This window comes from Papaver somniferum, chromosome 8 (genome assembly GCF_003573695.1).
Source record: "Papaver somniferum cultivar HN1 chromosome 8, ASM357369v1, whole genome shotgun sequence".
Lineage (NCBI taxonomy): Eukaryota > Viridiplantae > Streptophyta > Magnoliopsida > Ranunculales > Papaveraceae > Papaver > Papaver somniferum.
The window spans coordinates 146,249,526-146,262,264 of record NC_039365.1 but is presented as its reverse complement, the minus strand read 5'-3'; the positions used below and the strand labels follow the sequence as shown (position 1 = coordinate 146,262,264).

The following is a 12,739-nucleotide window of genomic DNA, read 5'->3' as shown; positions in this document are numbered from 1 at the left end:
TGTTTCTGTAAAAAAATTGTACACCAATTGGTATACAACAAATTTATAATTTAAAGGTTTAACAAAGTTTTTTAGTTTTGGAGTGTTAGCGTTAGAATTTTGCATTCCAGGTGTTTGATAAATTTTCTAAATTGGATACATATATGTAAGGCATATGTATAAATTAGTTTAATTTTTTTTAACCCAATAAAAGGGAGCATATTTATTTTTTTAATTTTATTTGTGATGCTGAAAATCTATAAGTGTTGTTGAGTTAGAATGTTCTTCGGCATCCTTTAGCAATGTAGCATCAGTTAACCTTCTGAATCACGTACTCTAGTAAGTTGCCATGGGAATATGACTCAACCTAAATAATGGATCATCTTTGAAATGTTTTACTTATATTTTGTATTTATTTCCTTGATCAATGGGTAAGCTTCTTCTACTTATTTTGGCTTTATTTCTATGCAGAAAAGAAACATGAGAATTATTTTAAATTTCATAAAGTGCTCTGGAGCTGAAGATGAGCCGATAAGCCCTTCAAAAAAAATCTTGTTTAATCTCGATGCTCAAAAATCATGATAACCCTCAAAGCTCACATTTGTTTTCTGCTTTGAAAGATGATACCCATGTCGTTAATTTGTTGAAGAATCAAGACAAAAACAATAAAAAACACAAGAAGTAAGTCCTTTAGTTGTTTTTATGTTTTTTCCTTAGGGATTGAACACATTTGTTTTTAGAGTACATTAAGAATCTTAAATGTTACAAACGGATTTTTCACTTTTTATGTTAAGCAGATTTTGCATTTGAAACCGTAGCATATAACGTTCTATGTCTTGGATGTTTTGCTCTAGTAGTTCTATATACATCTTTTCAGTCGTAGTGTTCCAATCCTACGCGATATGATTAAACGGGTATGAGTTACATGTCAGTATTTTTTTTCTTCATGAAGGCTCTGGTGACAGTGAATTCATTGAATTCTCAAGCATCAGAGCCATCGCGAATCAAGATGTCATTTTTTTTCACAGAGGATCTTGTAGCCGTGAATTCAAACCAACAAAGACTTCGCGAATTATCATATTAGGGTAAAAGAAATTTACAGAGCCTCTGGTGGACGTGAATCCATTGAGTTCAACCAGAGTCATCGTGAATTCACTGGAACTCCCAAACAGTTAACACTCAAATGAATGAGTAATACATAATAAAGCTTTAATCTTTTGTAAACATAGATGTTTCACCTTGTTGATCATATAACACTCGAGATTTCATGTATAATAGTTAACAGGTCGATGCTTTAAAGCCTGCTCTAATATATGTTAGAACAGGGGGGAAAAGACATCACGGTGGGTCTGGTATACAAGAATTCGATGAATTCTCGACCACCAAAGGGTCTGTGAGTTATCAAAGTCAGGGGAAAATAAAAATACGGTAGGTCTAGTATATGAGAAAAAACCCTTAAAAAAAAGAAACCCTAAAACGTACGTTTTTAATTGACTCACCGAGTCACTCATTTTTCAACTCATTTTTCACTGATTTGCTAGCCTAGTTTATGAGTTATGAATAATAACAAAAAAGGTCAAAATTCGAATTTTAATAAAAACAGATCGACCAAAGTCAAATGGGCTATGATTAATAAAAGTGTGGGCTATATTTAAGGGAAGTCCTATATATATTAGAAATTCAATTTCTAGAAAAACCAACAAAATATTGTGAATTTTATTTGGATGCGCCTAACTCTGATTGGTCATCTTTCGCAGGTAGGAGTGAGCAAAAAGTCCGGAACCGCAGATTTCACCCGTATCCGTCCGCAAAATTGCGGATGAAACCCAATCCGCAAGATCTACGGGCCGGACATGGGTAAGATTCTCAAATCCGCACTTTTAACAGTTTGGTTACGGATGGACTTTGAAATCTGCGGATTCACCCGCACCGTATATTTGATCACTATAAACACTTGTATAGTTGTATTTTATGCCTATTTATCTGTCAACTTCGGTTGTACATTATTTCTCTACTTTCTTAATAGTGTATCGGTTTCTTATATCTTCAGAATTTTCTTTAGTCTGATATACTCAAACTCCTAACAGAGCTTTTTAAGCCTTGTTCTACGAAAATGAACTGTGGATGAGCAAGGTTAGGTGGCCGGACTTGTAATCAGTTCATTTTATTTCTTTAGACTTAACTGAGCGTAACAGTGAATCTACTGTGTGCCCCAAGCCCACCAAAGAAGATAATTGTGTCTAACTGGTAGACCGACCCTGCAAAAATGGTGAAAGCTAAGCCCTTAGATTGACAGTTAAGCATAAATTCTCGTAGAGCTGCAGCATCGTAGAGAAGCTCTGATCCCCCAACACTCTCAGTCGTATGCCACAAATCCTGGTGACTGGCAACATTTATCTGAAAGATACTGATATAGTTCCTGGAGGCCTTGTTTTAATCGTGTATTTATGTAAAATTCGTGGTTAATCCGCATCCGGTCCGTATCATCCGTTGATCCGTGAATGTTAAACCTGCGGATGATTGGACCGGACACGGTTGGATTTTCCAAATCCGTAACTTTGACGGATTGGACGCGGATGACTCCTAATCCGCATCCGTCCGTCCGTTGCACACCCCTATTCGCAGGTATCTTATTTATTGCGAACATTATTTAAATAGCCCTCAAAATCTACTTTTTGAAATATAGTTTTAAAAATACCCCTACCTTCTGAAGAGTGGAAGGACCTAGCACAAGTTGCTTCCAGAAATGGACACAACTAGCACAAGTTTCTTCCAGAAGTTGATGCAACTTTCCCAAGTTGATTCCAAAAGACTTAATTTTTACCCCTCGGGAATATTTGTACAAGATCAACCAAAATGGAGGGTATTTATAACATTCCCGCTTATTTATTCCCTTTCTGTTGCAAAGGAAGATTCTGCTGATATATGTGTCGGTTTACTGGACAAGCATGTAGTACTATAGATTGATCTACCAACTATAAGCAAAAAAAAAATTTTTTTTACCAGCTATCTATATTAATTGATTTAGCAAACTGGAGGAGCAAATTTTACAGTTCAAAGCACTTAATTTTCATTCTTAGGGCAGAAACCAGACAATTTCACACGATCGTACAAACTTGCATTATTACAAACCTTTTGCACTGCCAGCTACAGCACATCCAGAACAGAACATACGCATACATAATAACGCTATCGCTGTAATATGCAGCATTACTAACGATTACACATCAACAGGGACAATCCAATTAAAACAGGCACACTCATGCACAACTTAAGCTTATGGACCAGCAAGGATGTTAACTTTCGTATGAAGCTTCTTGGAAGATTGCATTGTATTTGTAGCCCAAGTTGCACCGCCGTATATGACAACGTTACCATCCGTTTGAACAACTAATCTATAAGAATTCGGACCTCTAGATGAACTACTGGACCAAATAACATCAGAACCAGAAGACATGACCAAATTTCCATTTTTTTGTAGAAGAACAACGCATTCATCACCATGACCTCTAGTGTTACTAGCCCACAAAGCTTTATCCAACTTATATAAGACTAAGTTACAGTCGTTTTGCATAATGAACTTATAAGGTGGGTTCTCGATAAACTGACCGGACGATAACTTCTCACCACTGAATATTGTGTCTTCAGCTTCTCCAAATACAGCTAAAATGGCTAGAGTTAACAGAAATAATTTGTAAGAAAAACCCATTTTTCAATCTAAACTTATTAAGGTTTTCCTTTCCGGATTCAAGTCTGCAGGTTAAATTTGAAAGGTGCATTGATTCATGAAGGCTTTTATACGTGAAGGTATTGGAGCTTTTCATGGTTTTGTGTAATGGTCAATTAGTGGATGATAGATCATATTTGCACTTACGTTTTCACCATGGAACTAAGTTGTCTGTCAAGTGCATATTCCACCATTTTTGTGGCTCACTGGGTACAACCATATATATGTGAATTTTATATGTTGTGGTGCAGCCGCCTTAGATGTCAGTCCTATGTTAAACCCCCAGCACCCTCGGCAAATGCAAACCTCAAAAAGCATAATTCCGTGATCAACTTGGATCCGTCTTCAGTTTGAGGCGTAAATAATTTTTATATTGCCGCCCACTTGCATGTTTGAATGGAGATGTATTAGATAAGCAATTAGACGAGGATAAACCCATTCACAATGAGTTTGTACAATGTCTGCCACTGCTTGCGTTACCACACCACTGCCTTTTATCTTTCACTAAATTAATCAGTTGATGCTTCATTTTGAGTTTCCGAGGGTGGTGGGATCTGGACCTGGCTCCAATTAAAAGTACCTAGTATTTTGCGATCAGTCACTCATCTACAGTGTGCTTTGCCATAGAGTTCTTACTCAAAATCTCGTAAAACTAAAAGTCAATTCAATGTTGAGGAATCGACTTATCACGTCTAAGTTTTCAATCACTGCGTCATTGTCAGACCAGACACTTTCTTGAAAACAACCTCCTAAATTGGGGGGTACGCTGAGGTTACCGATAAGTAACTTCCGTGATACATAGTCATCAATTGCGGGGATAGCTCAGTTGGGAGAGCGTCAGACTGAAGATCTGAAGGTCGCGTGTTCGATCCACGCTCACCGCATAGGTTTTTTTTTTTCGGCCACTCTATCTCCATATATCTCGAGGAGCCTACTAAAATTCCTCGTTCCACTTTTTGTTTTTCCTTTTCAAATCCCTAAACACTAAAACCTCTTTTCAAATCCCACAACTAAAAGTCCTTGCTTGTCTAATCTCTGTAAGTAACTCTTTCATCCCCACTCATCAATCTCTCACTTAATAAAGCTCTACTATTTGATTACTGACAGTCTTCTTTAATTTCACTCTCTTTTGTGTTGTTCGTTTTGTGTTTGTGGCTTTCAATTGAAATTTTGAAATATATTTTCTTCAATTATTTTTGAATTACAATGTCTATCTCAAATATTTCAATCAGATGTATAGCCCTACTGAGTAATTTTACTTTTGATTCTAATAAACATTGTGAAACTATGTGTGTCCAACCAACACTTCCTGTTTTAGGTAGCAGCAATTTAGGGTTCTTAATATCTTTGTCACTAACACTTGCCTATTAGACAAACCTAATAAATATATATGTTCCCACTGTCTGTGATGATTCAGAAATTGGTGACTTACAGGTTATATAGGTTTTTCCTTATCTCATCGAATTACATTATGTTAAACCTAGGGTTAACTTATCTGATTACTCCATATATCTCTTATCGGATTACTCTGTAGACCTGACTGATTGAGAAATGCCCATCACCACTATCTGGTTATGTCAATTAGATAGGCTGGTTGTATTGCATCAGAGTAATTCATAACTTGTAAATCCCTGAGTGTTTACTTCTTAGTTGCTTGAGCGTCCACAGTGGTGCGAGTATAACCAAAGACCAAAGACTAAAAAAAAAGACCAAATTTGGGTTTAGTCCGTCATGTGGCGTAGTGGGAAAAGAGTATATTTGGCCGTGCGTTGATAAACATTACGCCTGGGATCAGGCGTTGGTAAAGATAACGCCCGAATGGGACGTTGGTAAAGATAACGCGCGAGTGGGGCGTTGGTATTGTTCTACGCTTCACAAACAAAAAAAAAAAAAAGAAAAAGAAAAAAATGGGGCGTTAAGTATATCAACACCCCATGTAAGTTTTGAAAAAAGAAAAAAATGGGGCGTTAAGTATATCAACGCCCCATGTAAGTTTTGAAAATTTGTGAAAGTGGGGCGTTAAGTATATCAACGCCCGTTTCATGCGTACATTATATCAACGCCCCATCGGGCGTATATTATATCAACGCCCCGTTTCGGGCGTACATTATATCAACGCCCCGTTTCATGCGTACATTATATCAACGCCCGATGAATGGCGGAGATTATATCAACGCCCGATGTGTAGCGGAGATTATGTCAACGCCCGCCCGACTATATTTGGATTTGGTCCTGATCGCAGACCAAATTTGGTCTGGATTTTACTCTTTGATCAAATTTTGATCGATGGTCCGTCCCACTACGCCAGCCCACTCGACTGAAAATTTGGGTTTAGTCGTCCATTGCAGTTGCTCTTAGCAATTTGTCGCAACCTGCAAAATTAACAGTTACATTACCAGTGATCCAACTCATTCTCAAATCTATGATAGGCTATACAACTTTTTGTAAGATTCTCATCTATTTTACCCTCGATTATATGCCACACATTCACCTCTTGAATTTCTTTGTGAGTTCATTATGTAATGTATTAAGAAGTGCAATAAGGTAGTGTTAAATGTACTAATTTCTTTCTTCTAACAAAGGGTTGTAATGGTTGCTTATTCAGGAATTTTAAAAGTAAAGGAGAATTAGAAATCAGCCATGAGTTCACGAGGAGCTGCTAGCGTTTTGCTCTCAAGGGCAAACAGGATCAAGCAGAAGTTACAATCTTCACTGGAAGCAAGTATTCTAGAAGTAGAAGACGTGTCATACCAACACGCTGGTCATGCTGCTGTTAAAGATAATGCAGAAGAAACCCATTTTAATGTGAAGATTGTCTCATCCAAATTTGATGGGCAGAGTCTTGTGAAGCGTCATAGGATGGTTTATGAATTGCTGAACGACGAACTTCAATCAGGGTTGCACGCAATCTCAATTGTGGCTAAAACTCCACAAGAAACTGGTAGAGGTTAAAGCTTTAACCAAAAACTATCAAGAAAGAACTCATATCGTGTTTGCTCAATCACCTGATATTTTGTGCAATTCAGTATATCCAATTGTTAAAGAGTTAAACAATGGAATTGTCTGTTTTGTTTAATACAGTGCTTAAAACCTTCATTCATATCTCTCTTTGTGACTCTGTCTTCGTTTTCCTTTTTATGTTATAAGGCAGTTCACAGTAGCTTCAACTGTCAGTCTGGTTCAAAGCAATGTTTGATCTTTTTTGAAGGAAAGTATTCTTGACAGGCCAATAGATTCCCTGGTTCCTTCATGCATTATAGTTCGCGGGGTGGGACATTTTAGTGCATGTCTCTCTCTGCGCATGAAGCCCACAAATTTTGCAGGTATGTTGGTCTGACCAGGACCAGCTACATGCTTGCCAAATTGATAATTTCTTCTTCTTTTCTTTTTGATCTTGTGTTACAGTTTCTTGGACCAAATAATAGAGCAGAGCTCAAAAGCATCCCCCCACTTCAACTACAGTGAACAGAATGGAATCACACTTGTGTGCTCTGACAAACTCAGGCAAATCGGTCGGGGCATTTGGGCAAGTGCAACACTACAGCCCTCCGGCCCCTCCCATACTCCCGTAGAGTCCCAATTCACCACACAACATTCATAAGAACGAAAAATTCTTAGAAAAAAACTTGGTCACACTTTGACCATGTATTTAGGATGTTGTTGTGAGATTCAATCGGGAATGCTAAAGTGGGAGCTCAATTCATTTAAGGTGTACAATGCTTCCATGATTGCACATGGCAGTTTCTTACTGGGGCAACAAAAACACCTAAGTTTACAACAACACGTCAAAATTGGATTCATAAAATTTTCTGACAGAAACGGATATTTAAACCTAGGAAGATCTTTGTGTCTGTTTCTTTCGTTGCATCTGTCAGCTCTTTGGTTGTTGCTATAGTTGAAATCACATATTCAGAGGGTATGTTTTCCTTTAGATTTACAGGCGCCAGATCTATCTATTCATTCAAAAAAACGAAATTTTGATGGTTTCATTCAGAAGTTTTCCCTCTGATTCATATACTTTTGTTGTTCAGGAAAAATTAGGTCGATTAATTGCAAATGGATGGCTTTAAGGGACAAGGTGGTGTACAGATGTTACTGAGTGCAGAACAAGAGGCCCAACAGATTGTTGCAAGTGCCAGAAACTGTAGGCATTTCAATAATTTTTCTCAGACTTTGTTTTATATTTTTTTTCCAAATGTAACTAATCTGAATTCTTGATTTTATAGAATTAACCTTGATCTTCTTGCAGTGAAAAACTCGCGATTAAAGCAAGCGAGAGAAGAAGCAAACAGAGAAATTGCGCAATACCGGGCAAATTTGGAGGCTGAGTATCAAAAATCGGTGTCTGAGGTATTGTATAAAATAAATAACACACAACACAACTCAAAATGATTGGATTATTTACCAATCACCTTTGTTAGTTAGCTCGTCCAAATCTAATTTCATCTTCTAAATGCACTTTTTTGTTGATGCACCTAGACAAGTGGTAATTCGGGCATGAATGTGAAACGACTTGAAGAGGAGACTGTTGAAAAGATCAAGAGCTTGAAGGATATGAGTTCAAAAGTTTCTAAAGATGTTGTTGCCATGCTTATGAGGCAGGTCACAACTGTTAAAAACTGAGGATGTTCCCAGGTATCTTAAATTTGCGCCTTTCTCATAAAAATCATTTTGCAAATTTTAGAAGAAAAATGTGAAAAGCACAAATCTTGTCTATTAGCATTAAAAGGAAAACTGATACTTGGGGTTAACTTAATCTTCAGAGGTCACTCTAAATGCCATATGCATCTTTATATTAAGAGACAAAATGTTTACCGAAACTTAAGTGCAGGTTAATGTTAGTGTAAGATAACATTAGGAATTTCATATGTTATATGCAACTTGAGGAAACTATTGTATATGGTCATTGGTGACAGGATGACGAAGATGTAGACGGAGGAACATAATGCTATTTAAAGTTCTTAAACTCGACTGATTCATTATTAGTGAACTTAATCAGAAGATGTAAGAAGAAGAAGCAGAAGAAGAAAATAAAGAAATGAATTTGTTTTTTAAGAACCTCTATGTCTTATGCTTGTTGTAATAATTGCAGTTAACTGTTATTACTTCAATTCTATTAGTAATTTTGTTGTGTTTGTTTGAACAATTCATCAAACCCTGGGGTCACAAATATGATTAAGTGGTGCCTCCGTGCAGGATCAGGTATATTTTCTTGAAGTTATGCACAAGGTATATTTTCATTGCGATAAGAAAAGCTATCTTCAAGATTTCACATACTATAATTAATGTAATTATTTATCGATTTAACTTCAATATTTCCTAACTTAATATTGGAAACATACTACACTTGTCTATTTTCTTAATTTATGCCGTCCTGTTTTGCATTATTTAAGACCAGAAGAGTTCTTGAATTCTGTTCATAACTTAAGTACATTGATTGATCCATTCAGTAGATTAAGATGAGGGTTTACAAGGAATCATTAACTACCAAATATTTGTATGTTTTTGTTCTTCTAACTTTGGTTTTTGGATTTGCAACGGTTCATTCGGAACTGACACTGAATGATTCTAACCAACAAAAACTATCAAAGACCATTACCGTTGATAAATCAGGGAAGTCTGATTTCTCAACTATTCAATCCGCTATTGATTCGATACCAGAAAACAATAATCAGTGGATACGTATTCAAGTCAAAAGTGGCGTTTACCTGTACTTGATTTACTTTTTCTATTTTTTTTACTTTTCTTGTTTCAAAACTTGATGGATAATCTATTATGCATTATTTAACTTAATTAGTTATGATATGCAGAGAGCAAGTAGAAATTCCTTCAGAAAAACCCTTCATCGTTTTGGAAGGTGAAAGTATGAATACTACAATTATTGCATGGGGAGCCCACGACCGATTAGATAGAAGTCCTACTTTTAGCTGTTATGCTGATAATTTTGTTGCTCGGCATGTAAGCTTCTATGTGAGTATAACTCTTAATCTCTTTTTTTTTTTTTTTGTAAGTCTATTACTTCCTCCATCCCAAATTAATTGAGTTAATTGGTTTTCAATTTTGTCTCATAAATAAATGAGTTATCTCACTAATCAAAAGGGTATTTCTAAAACTACCATTTTAATTGGTTATTGTTACTATAAGAAATATGTATAATTTGATAGTTATGTTTATATTCGTTAGCAGGTGTTTTAAAATGTTTTTCAATGATATAAAGTTTACGAAAAACCGTGATATAATTTAAGAGATAAATCATTTCAAAGTTTTACTAGTTATTATTTATAAGGATATAATTGTAAAAAAAAAATACTTAAACAAACTCCCATTTTCTCGTTGCCTTAATAATTGTGCAAACTACAAATAGCTCAATTAATTTGTGAAGGAGGGAGTAAGAAACAACACATACACGGTTACACACACATATCTAGCTACTGTTTTGCATGTAAACATTTGGAATTTGCTCATGGCTGATCTATGAGTTTGTTGCGCATGTCAGAACACATACAATCATCCATTGGACTCCACTGATCTATGAGTTTGTTGCGCATGCCAGAACACATATAATCATCCATTGGACTCCACTGTGAATGAGAATCCTCGGAAGCAGGTTGCTGCTGCACAAATACGAGGAAATAGGAATTCGTTCTATGAATGTGGTTTCTATTGTTTACAAGATACATTATGGGATGTAAGCGGCCTCCATTACTTCAAATCTTGCTTCATTGAAGGAGCTGTTGATTTCATATTTGGGGGTGGTCAATCTGTATATAGGTTATGTACAAACCCATACTAATTCGATAGTTAAGAACTTTTGTTTTCAGTAACTATTTGTTGATATTATATATGTTTATGTATAGGATTGTGACATATTAGTGATCTCTGAGTGGCTAAGCGTTATGAAGAAAGATGATGCTGAAGAATTTGTGATGGTAGGTTTCATAACTGCACAGGGAAGAGATAACCCAGAAGATCCAAGTGCGTTTGTGTTTAAAGAGTGCAGAGTGTTCGGTACCGACAAAGTTTATCTTGGAAGAGCATGGAGAAGTCATTCTACTGTGTTTTTTTACAAATCCAAGTTATCTGACGTTGTTGTTCCTGAAGGTTGGGATTCTTGGAACTACGCTGGTCAAGAGTAAGTCAGTTAGTGCATGTAACATATATCATATTATGTGTTTAGAGTGTTTCTTACTCTTTATGATTTCATTGTCATGATTTGACAAAATGTGCATGTTTTAGGGGTAAAATAACGTACGCTGAGCATGGATGCTTTGGACAAGGATCAGACAAGTCGCAACGGGTTGATCGGATAAAAACACCAACCCAAGCGATGGTAGACAAGCTGACGAGTATAACTTTCGTTGAAAAAGAAGATTGGATTAAAGAACAACCTTGATTAGTAATAACTGCATTACTTCCGCGATGTAATTGTACTGACCAATATTGATTTTACCATGAGGTAGATCTGTCCAAAGTTACACTTTATATCTAACCTTAGTACTGAGCGTTAGACGATGCCCATTTATAAGTTACAAAAACAGATTTTTTTTTCTTTGATTGAAGCTTAGTTAATAAATCTACCGCATTACAGTTAATTAACCACGCATTACACTTTTACGATTAATTTACCGCATTACATTTGTGTGAGCAAAGACTTGGTTTCCAAGTTAAAACATTAGAAGAAACCATTTTGATTTTAGGGACCAGATGCACGTAGGAATGTTTTTTTTCGTTTTTTTTCTTGAAGCATCCATCTCTAGAAACGTTTCAAAACAGGTTCTGCTTGCACTAATTATCTGTCGTTAACACCGTGAGAGGCCCCAAGAGTATGTGAATCTGGAAAATGTGCAAGGTCGTCCCTTGGCCAAAATTGACGGCATCAAAAGATTTTCAACTCTTAGGCTTAATTATTCAGAAAATTAGATTTGAATAAATATAATTTTCCCTTTCCTAGTCCTTTATTGCTGATGAGTGCCAAATATTGTATATATTTATCCCTTTTTGTTGGCATTTTAACTCATCTTTTGCGCATTAATTCTACATTTTATCCCATATTCTGTATTTTCATTGTTTTCAAGAATAAATATTTTTATTAATTAATTTTGCATTTTTAGGTAATAAATAAAGTTCGGATGAGTCGCGGAGCGAAAAGAGCAGAAAAGTAGTGAAAAGCCGGAAGAAATTACGCAAGGAAGCCGCGAAGAATGGTGCGCACAACCTCATTTTCTACACACAAAAGCGCCTCCGTTCTCAACCATCAGATCATTTCTCAGAAGCATCCGACGGTCGCTCCTTCATAGAGCATCAAAATCTGAAGTCTCTGCCGAGCACCACAGCGCTGAAATTCCAAGCCTTCAGATTAGATGGTAGTTGAATCCAACGGTCGCTCCCTTGCTGTGCATCAAAGTTTGATATCTCCGCCTAACACTACAGTACCTAACTCCATCAAGTACCGTTCATTTTGTTGTATCATATAATCCAACGGTCGCTCATCGCTTACCTTCTCATCACCGTCCGATCTACCTACCAGCTTCGCATCTCGCAGCTCAGAGTCACAGAACATCAAGACTCGATGCATTCGCCTTACACCCTAGTACCCGAGCCCATCCACCTAACCCAAACACACCCCCTACCCCAAACACAGTCGAGCCATACCCTCTCCACCATCTTCTCCACAGAACCACCGTACACCACCACCTTCTCCACCTGCTCTGACTCCATCACCAACTCCTCTACCAACACCACACCTCCACCATCATCACCCCTACCTTCCTACAACTATTACCCATCTTTATAGCCCCCTAATTCGTCAATTTCTCCCCTGCCGAAACCCTAGGTGAATGGTTGACGAATTAGTGAAGCTAGAAAGAGAAATTGAAGGCATGGGAAGGAGCAGGATACTAAGGAGAAGCATGGGTCGAAGTCAGTAGCAGTTTTCAGAGATTAGGTATGAATTGATTTTATTTCTTATAAACCCTAATTTCATAATTTGGGGATAATTGGGGGAACATGATTGTACGTCTAATTGAAGCATGG

At 36.8% G+C, this 12,739-nt stretch overlaps 4 protein-coding genes, 1 long non-coding RNA gene and 1 other non-coding gene across 7 annotated transcripts; 5 read left to right on the top strand and 1 right to left on the bottom strand.

Moving 5' to 3' along the window:
• Positions 1 to 2,972: 2,972 nt before the first annotated feature.
• On the bottom strand, positions 2,973 to 3,766 carry LOC113303371 (mannose-specific lectin-like). The gene has a single exon (XM_026552400.1). It carries the CDS (start codon positions 3,686 to 3,688, stop codon positions 3,257 to 3,259), a length of 432 nt encoding a protein of 143 aa, XP_026408185.1. The 5' UTR covers positions 3,689 to 3,766; the 3' UTR covers positions 2,973 to 3,256.
• Positions 3,767 to 4,517: 751 nt separating this feature from the next.
• Positions 4,518 to 4,590, top strand: TRNAF-GAA. Its single transcript has one exon. It is a non-coding gene; the product is annotated as a tRNA-Phe (tRNA).
• A 15-nt stretch (positions 4,591 to 4,605) lies between these two features.
• Positions 4,606 to 6,866, top strand: LOC113303373. Its single transcript, XR_003337441.1, has 2 exons — positions 4,606 to 4,743; positions 6,312 to 6,866. It is a non-coding gene; the product is annotated as an uncharacterized LOC113303373 (long non-coding RNA).
• Positions 6,867 to 7,466: 600 nt separating this feature from the next.
• LOC113303372 (V-type proton ATPase subunit G 1-like) lies at positions 7,467 to 9,043 on the top strand. Of its 2 annotated transcripts, none has more exons than XM_026552402.1 (5): positions 7,467 to 7,622; positions 7,738 to 7,850; positions 7,956 to 8,056; positions 8,186 to 8,341; positions 8,903 to 9,043. In XM_026552402.1, the coding sequence occupies exons 2-4, from the start codon at positions 7,763 to 7,765 to the stop codon at positions 8,327 to 8,329; spliced, it is 333 nt and encodes a 110-aa protein (XP_026408187.1). In that variant the 5' UTR covers positions 7,467 to 7,622; positions 7,738 to 7,762; the 3' UTR covers positions 8,330 to 8,341; positions 8,903 to 9,043. The 2 variants fall into 2 exon arrangements, with proteins under 2 accessions (XP_026408187.1, XP_026408186.1); XM_026552401.1 differs by lacking the exon at positions 8,903 to 9,043 and adding an exon at positions 8,623 to 8,846.
• Positions 9,044 to 9,115: 72 nt separating this feature from the next.
• LOC113306156 (probable pectinesterase 29) lies at positions 9,116 to 10,703 on the top strand. The gene is made up of 4 exons (XM_026555128.1): positions 9,116 to 9,416; positions 9,517 to 9,676; positions 10,260 to 10,477; positions 10,564 to 10,703. The coding sequence occupies exons 1-4, from the start codon at positions 9,166 to 9,168 to the stop codon at positions 10,577 to 10,579; spliced, it is 645 nt and encodes a 214-aa protein (XP_026410913.1). The 5' UTR covers positions 9,116 to 9,165; the 3' UTR covers positions 10,580 to 10,703.
• LOC113306155 (probable pectinesterase 29) lies at positions 10,603 to 11,099 on the top strand. The gene is made up of 2 exons (XM_026555127.1): positions 10,603 to 10,838; positions 10,943 to 11,099. The coding sequence occupies exons 1-2, from the start codon at positions 10,603 to 10,605 to the stop codon at positions 11,097 to 11,099; spliced, it is 393 nt and encodes a 130-aa protein (XP_026410912.1).
• The last annotated feature ends 1,640 nt before the right edge of the window (positions 11,100 to 12,739 follow it).